This window comes from Apostichopus japonicus, chromosome 20 (genome assembly GCF_037975245.1).
Source record: "Apostichopus japonicus isolate 1M-3 chromosome 20, ASM3797524v1, whole genome shotgun sequence".
Lineage (NCBI taxonomy): Eukaryota > Metazoa > Echinodermata > Holothuroidea > Aspidochirotida > Stichopodidae > Apostichopus > Apostichopus japonicus.
This window is the reverse complement of record NC_092580.1, coordinates 27320656-27341939: the sequence shown is the minus strand read 5'-3', so window position 1 is coordinate 27341939 and position 21284 is coordinate 27320656. Positions and strand designations below refer to the sequence as shown.

Genomic DNA, 21284 nt, shown 5'->3' with positions numbered 1-21284 from the left:
GCACGAGTAGAGGGAAGTGTGATGTAGAATGTTGGTCAGAAATTTTCGAAAATTCAGACACATTGGTGTACAAATGTTAAAACCTGTTTTAACGGCTATTATAAAACTTGGTTGAAGGAAATGAAAAAATAGCAGATATTTCCGAAACCGAACACTACACACATAGGCGTAGGAGGCGCGGCGGCAGTGGCGGAGCTAGGGGTATTGGTCAGGAGTGGCGAGAATGGTCTGAAGGGGCGCTTTCGACACTATCTAAGCGGAGCGCCACCACTGGTTGGCGCGTAGCGTACAGAAAATTTTTCAGTAAAGATACTCCCTAGATCGCCGGAAATGACCCTTTCCGGGCCTGGCTAATTTGCAGATAAACGAAGAATAAGGTGTCATCGCCAAATTACACGAACAAAATGTGACAAATGTCAATAAGTAGATGAGAGCGCAATAAAAAAGTCAATAATCTAGAATAAGTAAAAAGTGGTAAAGAGCTGAAAAAGGCGCCAGCAGTCCATTTGAGTCCGTCAGGGGGGGGGGGGGGCATCCGCCCCCTGACCATATGGACGCTCCGCCACTGCGCGGCGGGGGTGCAGGCCCTAATTCGCCATTACTAATGTAAAAGAGAGTTTTGACATAATTGGACCTCCATGCTTTTTATACATCTACATGAGACATGTCGTTGTTTACATTAGCATCCCGCGGTATACTGCGCAATTTGAACGGACCGTACGGTACATGATGGCATGCGATGTAATAACCGATGCTTGCTTATATGATATTGACATGAACACGGCGAAAATTTTTGGTTATTTTTTCAGGCAAGTCGGACAGTTTTGAGGCTTTTCATCCTGGAACGCCATTTTCATGCTCACTGATATGATGTGATATCTGCTGTTTGCGTAACAAATTCAAACAGGCGCGTAGCGAGGAATTTGCCAAGGGAGGGGCGAAGCCTGTAGGCAAATTATCTAAGCGTAGCACCACCATAGGTTGGCGCGAAGCGTACAAGCAAATTTTGGCCGAAAATGTCTCCCAGATTGCTGGAAATGACACTTCCCAGGCCTTGTAAGTTGCCTCTAAGCACTTTCTATTTTGAAATTACTTTGCGATATCATTTAAAAAAATGCTGAATGGGGGGGGGGGCGGGCGGGCGGTCGCCCCATCCCAAAATGCGTCATGTTCCCCGACGACACGGTCGAGTTCGAGACCAGCCACAGTTGGTTTCATAGCACAATTCTACACACGCGTTATGATAGACCATATATAGTATATATATATAGATCATTAGTGAGAGAGGAAAATGGAAACGTCAAAAAATGGAGTTGTCGGTGTAAGGGGTAGGGTGAGTCACACTTTTACGAAATCATTGATCCGTCACTGGCTACCCTTCAGCGCTGTAATGATGTCACTGTTCTTCTTTCTCTTCCCGGTGTCTTCGCGTTTTGCTTTTACTCCTTCTTTTTCTCCTTATTCTCTCTTTCTTCTTTTTCTTTTCCCTTCCTTCCTCTCCTCCTCCTCTTTCTTCCCCTCTTTTTTCTTTTTTTCTCTTCTCTTTTTCCTACCCGGGGGGCGCGCGCCCCCAACGCCCCCCTGGATACGCACCTGCACATTAGTCTTGGTCAAGAGATTCGTTCTATATATAAAAATACCGTCGAATTATAACACTAACTGAGGGCGCCCTGCCACAAATCTGCCTGTCAGGGGAATTAGCCTTAAAAAACAGTTTTGACAGATTTTCGAAAGAGGATGCGAGGACGCACTCATATTAATTGTAACTTGCAGAGTAACAGCAGAATACCAGGGTCTTGAACAAGACTAGAGGCACATTTGGTCGTAGAATCGGTGGGTGACATGTTCATCCACTTTTGAGCTGTGGTCAACGTAACACAAAATATACCCCCCCCCCCTCCACTCCACTTTTCATGCCTCTAATGAAAAAAATAACCATGATGAAAATCACTCCACGTGTAAGAAGAAAAAGGTAAGTCGGAATATCTTTAGTACTGTCAACATCTTCCCAATGTCTCACGAAATACTGTTGATGTGACAGAGGCTCTTAATGACAGTAACAATATCTGGGTATTGATAACAGCGAGGAATGTGTTGTAGTGTGACGTCATCTGCTTCCCATGTGACGTCATCCTCGATTGATCCCACTGGTTTCGACACCCCCCCCTCACCCCTACCTCAGAAAAGCTATCTACTCCCATTCAAAGGCAGACCAGAAACGAAATCAGAGAAAAATTTCAAACAAGTTTAATTCACCTTCTATACCTTGTACACATTCACCTATATACAGGTTTTTTGCTTCTTGAAAAATAAAAGCCATGTTTGTTACCTTTAACTTTTCTACCAGAATTCTCTGGCGGACACAGATATGAGTAGCATCTTTAATTAGTAACAAATGAACGAAAAGTTGAATGAAAATTGAGTGAAATATAGAAAGTATGAAAGGGTGGTCGCTTTAAATAATAATTTTTGCCATTAACTTTGTTAAGTGCAGTGGCGTAGGAAGGTACTTTTGAGTGGGGGGATGAAGACTGATGGCCGGCCTGGGGGAGGGGTCTAAGGGGAGGGGGTGTCCCCCTCCCCTTTGGAATTATTTTTGCATTTCCAGGTGGCCTCAGATGCAATTTGGTGCAATATAGCACACTTCAACTCCCACTCCATTTTGTAAAGAATTTTGCATTTTCACCTGGCCTTAAATGCAATTTGGTGCTCCAAATGAGATTTTTTTCTCATTTGGAAATGAAAAAGGGGTTTTCTGACTTGCGGAGCGGGGGGGCGGAATGATACTTCCGCCCCCCCCCCCATATTTTTCACTGGGGGGCTTGCGCCCCCCAGCCCCCCCGGTTCCTACGCCCTTGGTTAAGTGTATGATATGACTTGTTGCTAGTTTTCATTGAAACGACAACAAACCGATTCAGAATACCTTCTTAAATGAGCTGCTTATAGTTTATCAGCCAGATCAAATCTACAAAGTTACACCATGAAACATTATAGGCAATAAGTTGTGCAATGTAGTCTAAGTCAAAAGGTCAAAAGGGTGTATGAAACGCTAACAGTACGAAATTATTGTATACATTTGGGGTCTACGGTAGTCCTTCGACCATATTCTATGTCCATCACTGAAAAACCAAATCGGCAATGCGCCCTCTCGATGATTACGCAATCACAGTACACATGTTTCTGACAACTGTGACTTGTGAGAGCCGGATTTTCGTTTACGTACGTGCATTGCACAACTTTGTAAGCGTACTAACGTCAGCTTAGAATTCAAAATGGTTCTTGGGCAGGAGACTCATAGAGCTGGTCCGCTCAAGCAAAAGAACAAATCTCACAAGACAGGAAGACATCGAAGTAAAGGACAAATTGACAATGTTATGAAAGGTGAACTTACCATAAAGCTTAGCCTAACTGAGGCCTACATTAAACATAGGCCTAGGCTAGTTAGGTATCACTGCTATTGTATGCTGTATTAATAACCCGGCCTAAGTGAGGCCTCGCATGTAGCTGGTAATGGTATGTGGGAAAAGTCAATCGTAATTCCATGTATTAACATACTCGTATTGAAATGATATTGATAATGCTTTAGGCCTAACGTTATTGTTATTCTGCTGTTCACAGTCTAGACCACAGTACTTCTAGCATTTTTATGTCACAAATTGTTGCCTTTTATTACTTCAGCCTAGGCTGAATTGATGGTATTGTAGCAAATTAAGGGTTACTTTTGGCTACACTTAACACAAACTCAACACTACATAGTAGCAGTCATTAACTATGACCAGGGTTCACATAAATTGTTTCAGATATAGTTAGGCCATAGCTAGGCTAGAAGGCCTAGGCCCTATGTACTTTGAATTTCATTTGTGGCCTAGATTTTGTTCCAACTGAGGTCGTTGTTCACACAGTATGAGTCAACAATACACATAAAGTTAGACATGCTGGTACGACTCAAGCTAAGTTACCTAGTCAAGTGCGCATTCTATGGAGAATATCATAAAACCAGAATGCAATAACTTTAGGGCAAGTAGCAAACTTTCATATATCAAGCTAAAGTGATTGATAATTTGTCAAGGCTATAAGTTGCCAACGATTTTGTAACTTAGTGATGTACAGTTACAGTGGCCTGGCTTGGTACCATTTGAATAAATCAGTAAGGAAGCAATTAATGTAACTTTTTTGTGTTTTACCTGCTGCATTAAATATTATTCTTTACATATATTGCACAGACTGAAGCTTGTTATGGAAGTTAGATCTTAAGAAACATTTTACTCTGTCTGCATTCAAAAATGTTTAATAAAGTAATTTGTAGGAACTTTACATTAGTGCCCTTAATGTTGAGAGATGCATGTTATTTGAATACCTTGTTTCCCTCACAGGCAGAGCAAATGTGAAAATCTTATCAAAGCACATGAGAAAACAACAAAAGAAAGCAGACAGGAGAAACCAGGTATTAATTAAAGGCATCCATGTGACTTTAAAAGAGGCAGAGGTGTGTGAGTAGAGATTCGAAGGGAGGGAGAGAGAGAGAGAGAGAGGGGGGGGTAGTGAGATGACTAGGGAATTCATGTTAGTATCTATGATAGGAACATTTTTGACTGACTATATCCACTGAAATGCAAAGTTGTGTTACATTTTTTATATATTGTCCTAAGGAAAGTGACAGTCGGGAAAGAACATAGGCTATTGTGGATCTTCTTCCCTCCCCGCCCCCCTCCTCTTTTTTCTATTGTCACTCAAGATTACAGTTACATGGTAGAACAGAAACTGGTTATTAGAAGATTGTTTTTGGCTTTCCCTCAGTTTATGTCTGGATCAAGCCCCTGGTGTACTTGGAGACTTCAGTTCATGCAGAGATTGAACATCTTTGTAATTGATCTCTTGATCAAAAGTTACTCCAGAGCATAGGAGACCTCTGTATGTGCATTTACAGGGCATGTTGAGTTCATGTGTTGTAAGTTGTAACTGATATAAATATGATGAAAACCAAGTAGCATATCATTTGATTGTTTGGTGTACATGTGCAACAGTCCATTTGGTGGACACTGATCTAGAATTAATGTCAAGTTTCTGTCCACTCTCATCCTTAGGCTATTCAAAGGAGAAAGAAACATAGAGAAGAGCTGCTGACCCACAAGAGGAGCATTGGAGGGAAGGACACTGCCCCCCATTTAGTGGTAAATCAGCTTTATTTCAAACACTTCTTGAGTATAATGAACCCTTTTACAGCTCTCTGTAGATCTTGAAGGTACCCCACTGAAAGAATCCCTTTCAAGTGTAAAGTAAAGTATAGTAAAATTTATTGATATTCATCATAAAATGACATTATAATAAAATGGACTAGAGCATCTCAAAAATAGGTTAAAAAAAGTTATCTATGTATCATACAATTCAAAGTCTTAGTACTTCAAGGTAAAAATGATCGCCTAAACCATTCTGTCAGCATACATGGGATTGTGTAAAATCTACGTGGTTTCATGTAAAAATCAAAGAGAGGGTGATCGGAATCCTCGACTATAGAAGAAGCACACTGACGATCAATAAAATCATCCGTGATGGTAGAATACAACTTGATGGATTTATTCAAGTAGTGCATACCGAAAGCTACTTGCTCAAAGTGCACTGTAGGTGAATGTAACATTGAGTGGATTGGACGAGTGAGGTTTTACTTAATTTATTAATGACGACGATTGGTATCTTGTCTTCTTCAGCTTGTGGTGAGCCTTCACACTGAACTCGATGCACAGAAGGTCCTCCAGAAATTGATTGGATGTGAGGACGAAAACCAACTTCATGAGGGAAGTAAAGATGGGATATTTAATGTCAGGTAAGACTTATCCATGTGACTGGCATACACAATAGGAAACTTGTTAAGTAACATACAATAGAAATGGATCAAGGACACTTTTAGGACAGTATATTTTGTGTATATTGTGTGACACTTTAGGACAGTATATTTTGTGTAGATTGTGTGACACTTTAGGACAGTATATTTTGTGTAGATTGTGTGACACTTTAGGACAGTATATTTTGTGTATATTGTGTGACACTTTAAGACAGTATATTTTGTGTAGATTGTGTGACACTTTAGGACAGTACATTTTGTGTATATTGTGTGACACTTTAGGACAGTTTATTTTGTGTATATCATGTGACACTTTAGGACAGTATATTTTGTGTATATTGTGTGACACTTTAGGACAGTTTATTTTGTGTATATTGTGTGGCACTTTAGGACAGTATATTTTGTGTAGATTGTGTGACACTTTAGGACAGTATATTTTGTGTATATTGTGTGACACTTTAAGACAGTATATTTTGTGTAGATTGTGTGACACTTTAGGACAGTACATTTTGTGTATATTGTGTGACACTTTAGGACAGTTTATTTTGTGTATATCGTGTGACACTTTAGGACAGTATATTTTGTGTATATTGTGTGACACTTTAGGACAGTTTATTTTGTGTATATCGTGTGACACTTTAGGACAGTATATTTTGTGTATATCGTGTGACACTTTAGGACAGTATATTTTGTGTATATTGTGTGACACTTTAGGACAGTTTATTTTGTGTATATTGTGTGGCACTTTAGGACAGTATATTTTGTGTATATCATGTAACATGATAGTGTTTCTAATATATTCAGTTAAGTACCACAAAAGAGTGTGGAAGGTCCGTTTAATAGGGATGCAGTTAGTTTATCTACAGATTCAAATGATGGAGATACGATGTGATACATGAATAAGAGTATGAATAATGAATTTTCTTTAAGGTATGATTTATCTATACTACTCACTCCTTTTTTTTTGTATGAGGTCTAGTTATCTAAAAGTATGGTTCGACTTGATTTTCTGTCGTTTCCTGTTTAGTATCACAGTTTTCTTTTCTACGTTTTGCAGATTCTGGACATACGGATACACTGTAGTGAAAGGAGGGATTTTGATTTTAAAATAAATGACTACATTTTGCAATTTCCTTTTACCTCTTTTCCCACCAGTGTGACTAAATTTAAGCAGAGATTTACGTTTGTGTTACCACCCGCAAACCTATCGGCCATTTTAGATACGGCTAAAGTAGCCGATTCTGTCTTGGGTTTGATGCCGCCGACCGAAGCCTGGGATGACTGGGGAGAGCTGTGTCTGTCTTGTCTATTTGCCCAAGGGTTGCCTACCACAACAATTACAACACAGGTAATGTGCTGCCTGGTACTGAAAGCTACAACTATTTGTGTAGCTGGTACATTAGTATTGAGGCAGTAAAATACATATAAAGGAGGAGAGGGGAGGGGGGTGACTGGGTGCTACTATCTCTCTTGTCTCTATTTGCCCAAGGTTTACCTACAGCAACAGTTATAAAACAGGTAATGCACTCCTGCTTCTTATAGCTACAACTCTTTGTGTAGCTGGTACATAACTATTTAAGCAGTGTAATATAGATGAGGGGAGGGGTGGGGAGGGGGGTGACTGGGTGATACTATCTCTCTTGTCACTATTTGCCCAAGGTTTACCTACAACAACAGTTATAAAACAGGTAATGCACTCCTGCTTCTTATTGTGTAGCTGGGATATCAGTAGTTAAGTAGAACAATACAGATAACTGGGATTGACTGCGGAGCACTAGCTCTCTCTCGTTCAATTGCCCGAGGTTTACTCGCGAAAACAGTTACGACGTTAATGTTCTCCCTGTAAGTTACGACTTTGTGTAGCACAGACGATACTACTTAAGATATACATAAAATAATATGGGATGTAATGTGATGGAATTCAGAACTGTTTGAAAAAGTTTGGTGGTGACCACACAAGTTACATTTGTTCTCAATTTTGTTCATTTTCAAGGGATTAGCTGATGTCCCAGCCAAGAAGAGAAATGAAATTCGGAAAGCGCTCAATAAAGCAGTTGAGAGGAGGTTAGTGCTAGAATGATTCAATTCTTCTCTCCTTCATTTTCATCCTCCAAATTAAGTCAGGTCATGGTGATTTTTGTTGTTGACCAGAAACAATTACCACCACACCTCCTTGTCTAATTATATGGCCAAGTTTTCCTTGGGACTCTCGCTTGTATGATGCAGCCTCTTTACATGCGGTTAGCGCTATTGGCAGTGCTGTAGTGTCCTTCAACTTTAACTGTCCCACCTCACCCCTATGACCACCTCATACTGCTGGGCTATGCCCCCATCACCCTCCCTCCCCCACCCCCACCCCACACCATGTACGGCTCAAACAGAAGTACAACATTTGGACTCATATTGAGAATGACAATGGCTCTGAAACTTTGTAAGTTACAACAGGGGTGAGCAACCTTTTTGGATGAATGGGCCAGATATAAGGAGTGAAAAATTGATTGGGCTGCACCAAACCAGAGAACCTGCTGTTGATTTCAAACCTTTCAAGCAATAGGTGTGTGTACTTAATCTGTATTCACAAAAACATAATGTCAATATAGTACAGTTGATAATTAATGGGGATAATAGGCCTACCTGACAGCATCATTAGTGCCGATAAATCCTAAGCAGCTAGCTCATTTTTTGTGATTATGTAAAATAGATTGATTTTTTTTTTCTTTTTCTTGAGACATCTCACAGGCCGCAAAAAATTCACTGGCGGGCCGCATGTGGCCCGCGGGCCGTAAGTTGCCCACCCCTGGTTTACAAGCCATCTTACAGTTTGTAGTCAGTGTTGCTAAGCCACTAGTTGGTCTCCTCGCTATATAACCTTAAATGTTCTTGTATTTCGAACCATGAAATGCATAGTACTTTCAATGAACTGTCTTTGTGCCTGTATGTTAAGCAGCCTATAGGATAATGGGTTAGCCAGTATTTTGCTGGCAATTACATAAGCAACGCCAGTCTCTTTCGGGTTGCGTGTTTGGTACATCGAGATACATTCACATCCGGGACATTCTCGTCACTCTTGCCATTTTCTCCAACCAGGTTTCCAGACAGTAAGTTTTTCTCCTGTGACAGCGACCAGGAGGCCCAGAACCTGCTACGACATATCTGTCATCAGAAGATTAAACCCCTTAAGTGGAGGGAACCTAGACCTCACATGCTGGTGGAGAGGTCCGAGTTTGTCCCTCATGAAGACAGTGTAAGTATTAAACAGATGGTTTCATATAGAGATTGATAAATTATCCATTAATCAACCACTGAAGGTTGAACAATGTGACTGGGTGAAAAACAATCAAGCACACAGACCATCCAGATGGTACCAAAGAAGCAACAAAAAAAAACAAAAAAAAAAGTAAAAAATTTGGGTACAGTTTGAAGGTGAATGAAACCAAAATAGATTTTGAAAAATGTCCCATACAGAGTAGCTTCTAGTTTGATGGATTATACACAATTTTCCTGAAGTCATCAGTTTGTGTGTGCTTTGCAAGGTTGTCATTTGATAGGGTAAAGGTCTTTGGATGAGGGGTGAGATAAATAACACACCAAGTTGGTAGCTGACATGGTACAGACTGAGTAAATGTAAAAGTTTAAGTCATCAATTTATTTTGATGAATTATTTCTGATCAGACTTTATATATAGCCTAAGAATGTGGCAATGCTGAGATGTAATTTATCAATGTTCATTTATAGTAATATGTTTTATTCTGTTAATACGGACTTCATGAGCTTAAAGAATAGTATGTTTTCATGGGATGTAGCATGTTGTAATATGAAGTTTAAATTCTGAGTAAATTATTGGATTTATTAATTTCTGTAATATGTTTAAAGGATAATTAGTTGCAAAGGTCTGATCCCCTTGATCCTTCTATCTAATTACTGTATCGTCTTTACCGTTTATCCCTTTAATAAGGAATTTATTTATAATTTTTTTTGCTCTCTTGTAGGAATCTGTGGGAACTTTGAAGGTGACTGGGTTTCTAAGAGGACCTCCCCTCTCAGTCAATGGTCTTGTCCACCTGACAGGTCTCGGTGACTTTCAGATGCAGCAAATAGATGCCTCTCCTGACCTTTGCCCTCTGCTACAGCACACTAAAACCAAAACTGCCAAAAAAGAAGCCACAATAATGGTGAGATTTCTACAATCTGTCTTCTCACTGCACCTCTGAGTTGTCCATTTGTGGGATGTGAGGACTACTAAGTGATAATAATAATAAATGGACATTTATAATGCGCTGGTATCCGTCAAAAAAGACAATCATGGCACAGTGACACAAACAGTGATTAAACAGTAATTAAACAGTTTTCATCAGATGAGTCTTGAGAGAGCGTTTAAAAGAAGCAAGAGATGGACTGTGTTTTACATGTTCTGGAAGGCTGTTCCACAGACAAGGGGCAGCAGCAGCAAAAGCTCTTTTGCCCCATGATCGATTTGAGAACGATTTTCACACAGAAGTAATTTATTGTGTGATCTCATGAAATTACGATTTGTGTGATATAGTTGCAGAAGTTCTGACAAAAGCTCAATTCTCAATTTAAGATCAGAATGGTTTACAGTGTATAACAGAATGTTGCTATGAACTATTTACCTTTCTGTAATCAAATTGAAGTAGCTAGATGGTCAAATCGACTTCAAGAAAGTTTTTCCACTTTCTTTTATCACAATTTGTTTTTAGAAATACTTTAACTTGTGGACATAGTTTTTTTTTTTTGGGGGGGGGGGATTTGCTTGGATGCCTATGTCTGACAGAAAAGAAAGTAGAAAACAACATGTCTGGGAAAACCCATCCAATATCCCACATATTTGTTACTTGTTTTTGTCTACATAATATACCATAAGAGAGTTTAGGAGATCCTTATTGAATGTTTGGTATTGATGACACCAAAACTTCACATAAACTGCGATTAACGGTAAAAAAACCAGCTACATCATGGACGATTACCTGTTCAACCACAAGCTCAGGTAGTTGTTTCTTTTTTTTCCAGTAACGAAACATATATTATATGACATTAGATAACAATTGCAAATATTGTATATTCTCGCAACCTCTTGATTATTCTCTGTCTCGTTGTCTCATCTTAGGAGGAGGGAGATGCTGTCTCTCTTCAGATGGAGGAGGACATAACAGTTCTGGAGAAGGTGGATGCTTCTCGTCAAGAGTCGCTGGAGACGGAGGCTGTTGTAGATCCGATGGAAGGAGAACAAACATGGCCGACACAGGAGGAACTGGAGGCAGCAGATGGTTAGTATGTGATATGTACTATTTAAAGATGTATGTGCGTGTGTGGGTGCGTGTATGTATGTGTGTATGTATGTATTTGAGATCCTCCTGCAAGCAGGAACCCGAAAAGAAGCCTCATTGGCTTATCAAAGCCGCAAGCTGACCGAAGTCAGTCTCTTAGATTCATATTTAACGTCCATGATTATGAATTATCAATTGTCAACAACTCTGTAACTGGACGACATACATTAATCTTGGAGTGACTCGAACTCGGGACCTTATGATTGAAAGCCACCAGCGTTAACCACTGAGCTAACACTCCTAAATGTAGGAATTTGTTCTATCAAGTTTCAGTTCTGACGTCAGTGAAGTTTAACAAAGTTGTATCCAAAACTATTAATAACTGCAAATAAGAGATTTTTTTGCCCCCAAGTTCATTGCATTTTGGTTACATGCGGACGTCAAAAGTCCTACAATGTTTTCTGCAATCGTTCTTTGTGGCGGTGTTCTTATATCTGTAGCAAACACAGCAAAGAAAGCGATAGATACGACCCAAAATTTAAATACAAACAACAAGGTTTCCCCGCCAGACTGCATTTCTTAAATCTTGCATGAGGACTGATACCGTGTGGACACAGACGAGCAATCTCTACCAAAGTTGGAGTATATCAGCCCGAGTGTATTTTATCCTTTCTGATTAAGTAGACCGATCGTTTCACCTGACACGGTCGTATCTCTTCGTTTGTTTTCAACTCAGCATCCAATAAAGAGAAGGAGTCGGTAGTTAAGAAGGTTCCGAAAGGTACCTCTGACTACCAAGCTATGTGGATCATTGAGAGCGACCAGGAGGAGGGCAGCGGCGATGAGGATGATGATGATGACGATGATGACGATGATGATGAAATGGCTGCTCAAGATGTCGACACAGATGACGACGAAACTGCTAGTGTGGCCAAAACTGACAACATGGAAACGGTTTGTGTTCTTATATATTGGAATTTGAAGTAATAGGTAATGATCGGAGTAGAACATTTTTTTGTTGGGTCTTACAAGTACAGCATCAAGATAAATGAAGGTGTAATGAGTCAGTTCATAAAGTCTGTTTAATTCAGTTGTTGAAACTGTCACACAAGTTTAATGGAGGTCACAGTTTGTAAAGATGTTTAACTCCAAAAGCAAAGCTTTGTTGAGCTTCATATGTGCTTGGCATGAGGTTTCACCTTAGCAGGTTTGAGAAATGAATTGTCTCTTGTTGTGTCCACTGAAGTGATTACAAGAACACTATCATTTTTAATGGTGGAGGGGGAGGGAGGAAGGGGGAGGGAGGAAGGGGAAGGGAGGAAGGGGGAGGGAGGAAGGAGGAGGGAGGAAGAGGAGGGAGGGGGACATACGATTGCAGATATATATATGTATATTTTTTTATACATTCATTTCTGAGATAAAATTGATGTATACGTAACATACTTATTATAACCATCTACTAATCCCATTCTGAAAAGAATGTGTAGAAAGAAAAAGATTTTTATTTTTGGAAATAGTAAAATATAGAATCAACTAATTGCTACCGATTTGTTTTGTCTGTTTGTAGATGAGCATCACGAGCGAGATCAAAGCTAACTATGACGTTCACTTCGATGAAGAGACTGAACTTGAAATGTGAGTCTCAATCATCAAGATTTTAATATAAGAAGCAGAGCACAAACAGTGGGGAGAGGGTCGGGGGAGGGGCAGGGGAAGTGGGGGGGGGCAAATCCTTTGTAATATTCCTCGACATGAGTGGGATCAATGAGAAGAATAGTAGATGAAACGTTCTGCTGTGGAAGGAGACGACACTTGGTCTTGTCAGTAGAATCTTCTGACTAAGAATCTTCTGAAATTATCATGAAATGTAATGCTTTGTATGAAGCTCTCAGTTATAGAGTTTATTAGATCAATTTTCAGGGTAAAATATGCACCAAAACACAGGAACGAACAGCAACACCGATGCAAGAGAAAAAAAAAAGGGTTGCAAGATAACCAGATATAAAAAAAGCTTGCAAGATAACAAGATAAACCTTCGTAAACATTTTAACTATTGATCAACCTTGTACAGAGGTAATCAAGTGTTGGTAATCAATTAGAGAGAGTATGCAACGATTGATTGGTGCAGGGACAAACCTGTTTGGGGTCATTATGTCTCTTGTAACATTTTGAAAGTTATTTGACATGATTGAATAATCTTATAGAATGGATTCTTTTCACTCATAGCTAGGAGAGGGGGTGGGAGGGAGGGGGTGGGAGGGAGGGGGTGGGAGGGAGGGAGGGAGGGAGGGGTGGGAGGGAGGGGGTGGGAGGGAGGGAGGGGGTGGGAGGGAGGGAGGGGGTGGGAGGGAGGAATGGGGTGGAAGGCAGGGGAGTGGGGGGGGAGAGAACCAAACATTGGTTGCTCAAAATCTAAACAATCAGGGTAAAATAGAAAGAACAATTGTGAATATCTTCTTATTGGAGCATGAACTTTAACTTCATTATCTACTCAATTTCCTTTTATTTTATGATTTCCATATTTTCATTATATCGTTTTTCGGACAGGTTGAAGAAATACAGAGAAGAGAGGGAGAATGAGGCTTTTCCAGATGAAGTTGACACTCCAATGGATGTTCTGGCCAAGACCAGATTTGCCAGGTAGGTCACGAAACATTCAGCTCCTGTAGAGCGGGACTTTTATCGAAAATGAAACAATCTCCGTTCCTTTCAGCCAAAGTCTGAACGATACGATCATATTATTCAATCAAATATCAATTCTGATGTGATTTTGAATGTAACAAGATGCTCTTTTCAAAAAAAGGCTTGTTTTGGTTGATATTAACTGTTGCATAAAATTATCCGTAAATAAAACTGTTAGCAAACTGCTTATCCACTAGATAGCCTGTGTAGGAGAATGTGGAAAAGTAAGTTGGCCTGACGTTTCGATCCTAGCAGGATCTTCTTCAATGGCTAAATGACAAGTAACAGTAACAGAAGGGACAAAAACACACACAGAATACAGACAGGTTAATGAGCATGGTGAACACAAAGAGATAGATATGTAAGGGGATTAGTACACAAGGGTGGAGAGAAGAAAAAAAGAAAAATTATCGATGTGTAATGTACTTGATGTAATCCACATTATTAGTAGGAAATATTCATGGTTGTGTAGTCTGAGGTAAATGATTCGCATCAGTACTGTGGCAAGGTTACTTTTTCCTCTGTTTTCAAAGTGTGGTTTGCAACTTAAAATAATTAGCATTTTGTAAGGGGTTGTAACCATGTTTTTGTACGTTTTCTTGGTTTTATCAATCTTCCACCTCGTTGTTTCTCATCGAGACTGCGCTTTTTTCCATTTCAGGTATCGAGGCCTGAAAAGTTTCCGTACCTCCCCTTGGGACTGCAAGGAGAACCTGCCGATGGATTATTCCAGGATATTTCAGTTTCAAGATTTTAATCGAGCAAAGAAGAAGGCTCTTTCCAAAGCCCCCGAAGGATTCGCTGAGGTAGGTAATGCCATATTTGTTTGGCCGCCAGAGTTACACATGTATTATCTTTTTTCATCTTTAATCATGACTCTAGATATATGAGGAGTTTTATTTTGAGAAATCTGCAATACATGTGTTTTTTTAAAAGTATGATATTTCTAGATAAACCCAGAAAAGTTTTCATAATTTTTGTATTGTATTTTTTGTTGTCATTGTAAGGCTAGTAAAAGTTGGCTAGTTTGGAATTTGAACAAGTGGTCTAACGATAAAAATGATTTAAACAGTTTTACAAGCTAACACATTGGCCAATCAGTATGAAGTTGTATTTCCTCGCCATGGGGGGGGGGGTGGGGGTGGCCCTCTCAGAACTATTCATTATGACAAAAAGATCTTATTCAGTTTACTTTTAGGAATGGTAGGGAGAAATTGGAAGAGAAAATATAGTCTTTCTGAACACATTAGTTGTAAATGACAAATCTTCTACGTATTATAATAATTCTTTCTTGGTTGTGTTGATGTAAAAGATCAATAGCATTCTTCTTCTTAACATTATAATTCTTCTATTTTTTTTTGTCTTCTTTACGTTATAATTCTTCTATTTGTTTCGTCTTCTTTACATTATTTTGCGTCTATTTTTGTTCTCTTTGCAGCATGGCAACTGTATTACAGTCCACATTGCAAATGTTCCAAAGTCTCTTATTGGTAAGGAATCAAAGTGTTCAGCATCTGTGAGATGGGAGCACAGAGGGGAGAGTGAGAAGCTGCTAACAAAGTACTTGAAGCGGCTTTTGTGACTCTGAGATTGGTCAGCAATTTAGCAAACCTGTGATGAATCAATCTGGGACACCCCCATATATTTTCTCACCAAGGACACCCTCTCCCCCCCCTCCCCCCATTTATTTCCTTCTATAAGTTCAGGTTTCAACTCTCAACATTTTCGTGGCTCTGTCACTGTCCATAGTAGTACAATAATCACATGCATAAAGCATTTTTCAAATGTGGCATTAACTTGTATAACACGAATGTTGAATATGTCCATATGGAAGTACACCCTGGGATGGAGACATTTTGTGTGAAAGGGTAGGGATATGATTGTTATCCTTGTTGGAAATCAAAATTATTTCCTTACGTAGCCGCAGGTTTTCACGAAAAATCTTGCCATGTTCATTTGGAACAATGATGACATTTTTATAGTTTTGAAAGAAAACATTAAAACTTGATCCATATTTTGACTTTTGTCTCTGATCTAGATAATCATCCCAACGGTCATCCGTTGATCATGAGTGGATTGTTAGCCCACGAACAGAAGATGTCTGTCATGCACTTTGCAATCAAGAGACATTTCACCAGCGAAGAACCAATCAAATCAAAGGTAATGATTAATGTATATTCATACCATACAAAGAACGAATCAAATCAAAGGTAATGATTTATGAATATTCATACCATGCTTAGTCCATATTCATACCATGCTTCCTACCATGCAATATTCATACCATACTATACAACCAATCAAATCAAAGGTAATGGTTAGTGAATATTCATATCATGCTTAGTCTGCTTTAATCACCATTGTCATTACTTACATTGGAGTAATCATTTAAGTGTAACTTTGTATTTAGCAAGGTTTTCAAAAATACTTTTCATTTTCTTGACACAAACTTGTACGAAATTGGTCGGTTTTCTGTGTCTGTGATGTAGGAACATTTTATAGAACTGCTCTGACAAAATAACAAACCCACAAAAGAATGCTGATGAATTGACAGGTATTGTTTTCTAGTTAATTCAAAGGATATGTCATGTTTACAGCATTGAATTTTTCTCAAAGAAAGTCAATTTTCCTCTTATCTTTCATTTTCCATAGGAGAGATTGATATTCCAAGTTGGCTACAGAAGGTTCAGTGCTTGCCCTATATTCTCAGAACACACAGTTGGGAACAGGCAAAAGGTAGGAAAGTTGGTTCAATAAAACACTTTGGGCCGAAAATTTGTGTTTTGTAATTTCAAAGAAAGATCAATATTTAACTTCATTCTCATGTCAAGTTTTTTCGTACTGATCACTAGCAAAGTAGTTATTGATAAAAAAAAAAGGCACCCGTACTTTACAGATAAGTATTATAAATAGTTTTTTGCTTCAGACTAGAGGTTACTGGCTTAAAGAGGAGTGGGGGGTCGGGAGGATTTGAGGGCCATAATATTTACTGTGAGGCTATTCTGCAATAACAAAGTTCACATGTGAATAGTCCGCTTATAACCTACAATTTTGCAACTTTCAAATTGGCAACGATTAAGTAGATATTCCAGTCTATGTCTGGATTGATCCTCAAATTTCACAAAACTCCTGGTATGCCTGTCCATTGTCTAACAGTAATTTTGAAATCTAAATTTTTACATCCTTCACAGTGGGTCCATTTTTATTTGACTTTTTTTTATAACCCCATTACCCTGCTGTAAGGATTTTCAATAGTTGAATGATTCACTTGGAAGTTAAGGTTTGATTTTGCAACTTTCTATTGAACAAAGGTTTGGCTTCCATTTGCCTGTCTACAGGTAACCACTTCACTCTCCTCAGGAATTGGCTATCTGCTTTACACGTATTTGTAAGTTTCATCCAACTTTTTTTTCCCCCCTTCAATTTAGTATGAGAGATTTCTCCCAAAGGACACCAGTGTTGTCGTGGCGACTGTTTATGCACCAATCTGCTTCCCGCCATCCTCAGTTCTTGTTTTCAAGGAGAATTCATCAGGTTTGTCCTTAAAATTTGCATTTTTTTCTTTGTATCTAAAGAAAAGAATTTTGATTAGATTGGAAATAAGATAATTTGCAATATATTTTATTGAATGAACCATTTTGTAAAGGAGGGGTGCAGTCCCTGGGTTGTTTAAGTTGACTCACATGAAAAGGTGTCTTGGGGGGGGGTGGGGGGTTGACCCTATCAGTGGTCTAATTCTTCCCCAGCTGAATGTAAAACATCCCTTGACTGATGATGGGTAGATTGGTCAGTATCAATGGAATAACAGGTTTTCCATTTCTCACTAATTTTTAATACAATTAACATGTTCAAAAAGGAGGAAATACCAAGCAGCCATTCTATGTTAGGTAGATAAGTTGTTATAATGGTTTGTTTCTATGTGCCAAATTGAATGAATTCACACAAACAAGAATAGCCATTTACTGTACCATTGTTTTTCTCGATGCATCTACAGGTTTACATGCTTTGGTAGCAACTGGTACAACTCTTGGCAGCAACCCGGACAGAATAGTGGTGAAGCGCGCAGTGCTCAGTGGACATCCTTTCAAAATCATCAACAGGACGGCTGTGGTGCGGTACATGTTTTTCAACAGAGGTGAGAATACCGTTACCGGTACTTGGTCACCGTCACAGGGAGTGTAGACCTGGTTTCATATAGTTTCATATAGTGTGGCCCTGGTTTCATATAGTTTCATATAGTGTGGTATGACCGATTGGTTCTGAGTCCTTATCTCATTGGATAACATCTTTACTTCAGGGCTTGATCATTTGCATATGTTAGATCTGTCATATTAGACATGCTGATTAATATATGGACTTGATTAATTAATGTATTAATAATTCATTGGTATCCTTTCCTATTCTCTAACTTCTCACTTCAGAGGACATTTTATGGTTTAAGCCTGTGGAGCTGCGTACTAAGTGGGGAAGAAGAGGTCACATCAAGGAACCGTTGGGTAAAGATCAATTATGTTTATTACTCTGTAAATGACAACCTTATTTTACTATCCTTAGCTTCAAAGTACAATGGGGAAAGTTCTTTGGGTATGGGAGGGTGGGGGGTGATGGGAAGGGGTGGTGTGAGGGTGTCAAAAGATCAGGTATTCATATTCAGCTATATATGTCTCCAAAATGGTTACCTCACTGTCTGGAAAATGGGAAAAGTTAGGGACAAGGAAAAATCTCTTTTTCTTGAAAGTACTTGAATTGCAGGGAAAATATGCTCAATTGAACACTTCTTTGCAAGATTTCTCTGTGAGATTTTTGGTTACGATGCCGAAGGCTCAGTAACCTTTGCAAACGTGCTGGTGAGTGTGATGGCCAGCTGGTAAGGATGATATCTCAAGAAGCATATGGGAACCAAACTTTTGTTTAGACTTTCTTGGGCTCAAATCGTTATTAGCCAACATTTTTTCGGATGCAATTTTGGATGTCGCCATTGGGCTCTTGTGTTAGCATTTACTTTACTATTGGAATGACAGCTTGTAAACACGATATCTCAACAAACACAGGTTGAATCAGTGTCATACCTGGTAGATAGATCCTGCTTGGTGAGTGCATGGAACCCATTGAGTTTGGCAGAGGTGAAAAGGCCTTATGCAGTCGATAGGTGTGAAAGTCTGAAAGCCTTTTAAACATGATAACTCCAAAATTACAGCTACAACTAATCTGTGAATTCCCCAATGGTATGATTTTATTTTTGTGAACATAGTTTGATGGAATTCAGTTCAGTTTACTGTTGATAAGGGTCTTTTATAGAACTTCAACAAAATATACAATCATCCAAGAAATCTGTTTCAAAGAGTTTAAAGTTTTGCTTTAAACACACTCAAGGGGGGGGGGGGTGCTTATCAGTTTTCAACCTCTGAGCTTCAAGGGTCAACAGGTTAGCTCAAATGGTCTTAAACTTGGCCATTTTCCCTGTGATTTATACTAGATGACTATTGCTTTGGCAGTAGGTTGTGAAAATATTTCACAGTGTTTAAAGAATGTCATGTAACTCTCATTCATTAATAACAATTATTTTAGGGATGCTGATTTGCTAGCTCAAAATTGGTGAAAGAAGATGTCCTTTTATTCAAACATCTATGTGTCTATATTTCACATAGAAAATTTTTTCTGGATATTGAAATTGTTTGGAATAAAACTTCTATACTGTGAAATCCTTACCACTGAATGAAATGTTTAATGCCCACACATAAGAGCTGGAAATCTCTGATCTTTTCTGGTTCTCACTTAATTCGTGGATGAATTTAACTCAATGCTCTACATTAGTCAGATAGTTATTTTGAATTGTGAACGCATTGTATTTCAAGGAAGCACAGAGCCAAGTGGCTTCCTGGTTATACGATGTCATCAAACAGACTTAAACATTGCCAACATGATATCTGATTCCTGGTACCTTTCTTTATATGTTGCTGCATTAGTCAATAGATAATCCCTCTCCAGTTTGGTTTACACAAGTTCATGTTTATTAACATGTATAGCTTTAATACCACAATATGAACATGTTAAGGCATTGTAACCACTAAACATTTTTTCTGGTTAAGGAGTTGTAGTGATTTTAACAGCACAAATCAAACCGTGGTGAAAAGTTATGACTACAGTTTGTCATATCTGATGTTTCACAGCTCACAAAGAAATAATGAAATGGGGTTAGCATACACTTTGCAAGAGTTACAATTGTATATGGTTCACTGTGGAGAGCCTAACATTAGGGTAATCATTACCTGTAGTGCATAGGCTTAATAGTAAACTGTAAGACGGGTTTTGGAGCAAACTTTATCCAGTATTGAATAGCAAAGATGTATAGCAGTCCAATGTTGTATAGCAGTGTTTGTACCATAGGAACCATAGTATTTTATAATTGACAATATTCAGAGACTCTACAACTGCATTTTTGCAAACTTTGAACCCTAAAATATTCCCTGCGGAGTAATTTATTTCAGTGCAGATCTTTGCTTTGCTTTTGATCAATTTTTCAATCGGTGTATATTTCAATCGGGGGAAGAAAGGGAGAAGGGGGTAGATGTCGCGTTTGTTAGAAATCCTTCGCTTTGCGACGAACCAATCAAGCATGTCACCTTCGCATCAAAATGTCTAAAATATGAAGTGTATTTCTGGGATTTTCGAGGTCACTCATTACAGGCCTCAGTATAGTCAAAGGTGATTCCAGGCGCACAATTCATGTTGATACTTTGTAGGCTGGGCTATCAGTTCATGTGATACTTCTTGACCACATGTTAAATTTTTTTGGAGAAATCACCCTTTCAAAGAACCATGGCACATTAATTACAGTGACTGAACTCTGCTAGGACTGGCACACATAACATTAGGCCAATTCATCACATGCAACGCTAAACTCAGTAGGAAAGTATACGGACTTATGTGGCAGCAAATAACATGTTTTACTATGCGGAAGAAATTTTTCAAGGACAAATGGTGTTGAATCTCATCCAAGTCTGCTCAGTTGTTCATATGAAGTGAAAATAGCTGGTTTTGGATGAGCTGTTAGAATTGATAAAACAACCGAATGAAACTTTGACATTGAGATCTGCACTGAGGAGGCGATGTCGCGCTCTGAAAAAGTTAACTTTCCATTGCTTGCAAGTGAAGTTTTCTGCTTGTCGCTACAAATGCAGACAGTAATGAAACGTGATACCTTGTTATCTGTTATCTAGACCTGAGATGTCCATCGCTGCTCTTTACACTGTGCTGTGGGTAGTGACTGCAGCTGTATGTATTGACCGTACACTATTGTCTAATTACCGAAGGTAGTAAGCTGTATGTGTATTTTCTGGGATCGATGGTGGTGTCTAACACTTCTGTTACACCTCATTCGAAACTAGGTCAGATTACCGGCATTAGACGTTTCTTTTTGCCCGAGTCTTCACACCCTTTAAAGGAGTATTCCAGAGATTCAGCAAATTTTGAAACTG

At 39.0% G+C, this 21284-nt stretch overlaps 1 protein-coding gene across 1 annotated transcript in view; it reads left to right on the top strand.

Annotated features, from left to right (window-relative positions):
* The first annotated feature begins 3171 nt into the window (after nt 1–3171).
* Nucleotides 3172–21284, top strand: part of LOC139962158 (pre-rRNA-processing protein TSR1 homolog) — a 20855-nt gene continuing 2742 nt past the window's right edge. Inside the window, exons 1-19 of the mRNA XM_071962116.1 lie at nt 3172–3381; nt 4374–4444; nt 5085–5171; nt 5706–5821; nt 6995–7187; nt 7833–7903; nt 8927–9083; nt 9829–10011; nt 10965–11124; nt 11861–12078; nt 12692–12759; nt 13672–13764; nt 14468–14612; nt 15245–15296; nt 15845–15966; nt 16459–16542; nt 17235–17340; nt 17801–17941; nt 18228–18302. Of these exons, the coding sequence (XP_071818217.1) occupies nt 3273–3381; nt 4374–4444; nt 5085–5171; nt 5706–5821; nt 6995–7187; nt 7833–7903; nt 8927–9083; nt 9829–10011; nt 10965–11124; nt 11861–12078; nt 12692–12759; nt 13672–13764; nt 14468–14612; nt 15245–15296; nt 15845–15966; nt 16459–16542; nt 17235–17340; nt 17801–17941; nt 18228–18302 (2251 nt within the window). The 5' untranslated portion in view covers nt 3172–3272. The remainder of the gene's footprint in view (nt 3382–4373; nt 4445–5084; nt 5172–5705; nt 5822–6994; nt 7188–7832; nt 7904–8926; nt 9084–9828; nt 10012–10964; nt 11125–11860; nt 12079–12691; nt 12760–13671; nt 13765–14467; nt 14613–15244; nt 15297–15844; nt 15967–16458; nt 16543–17234; nt 17341–17800; nt 17942–18227; nt 18303–21284) is intronic.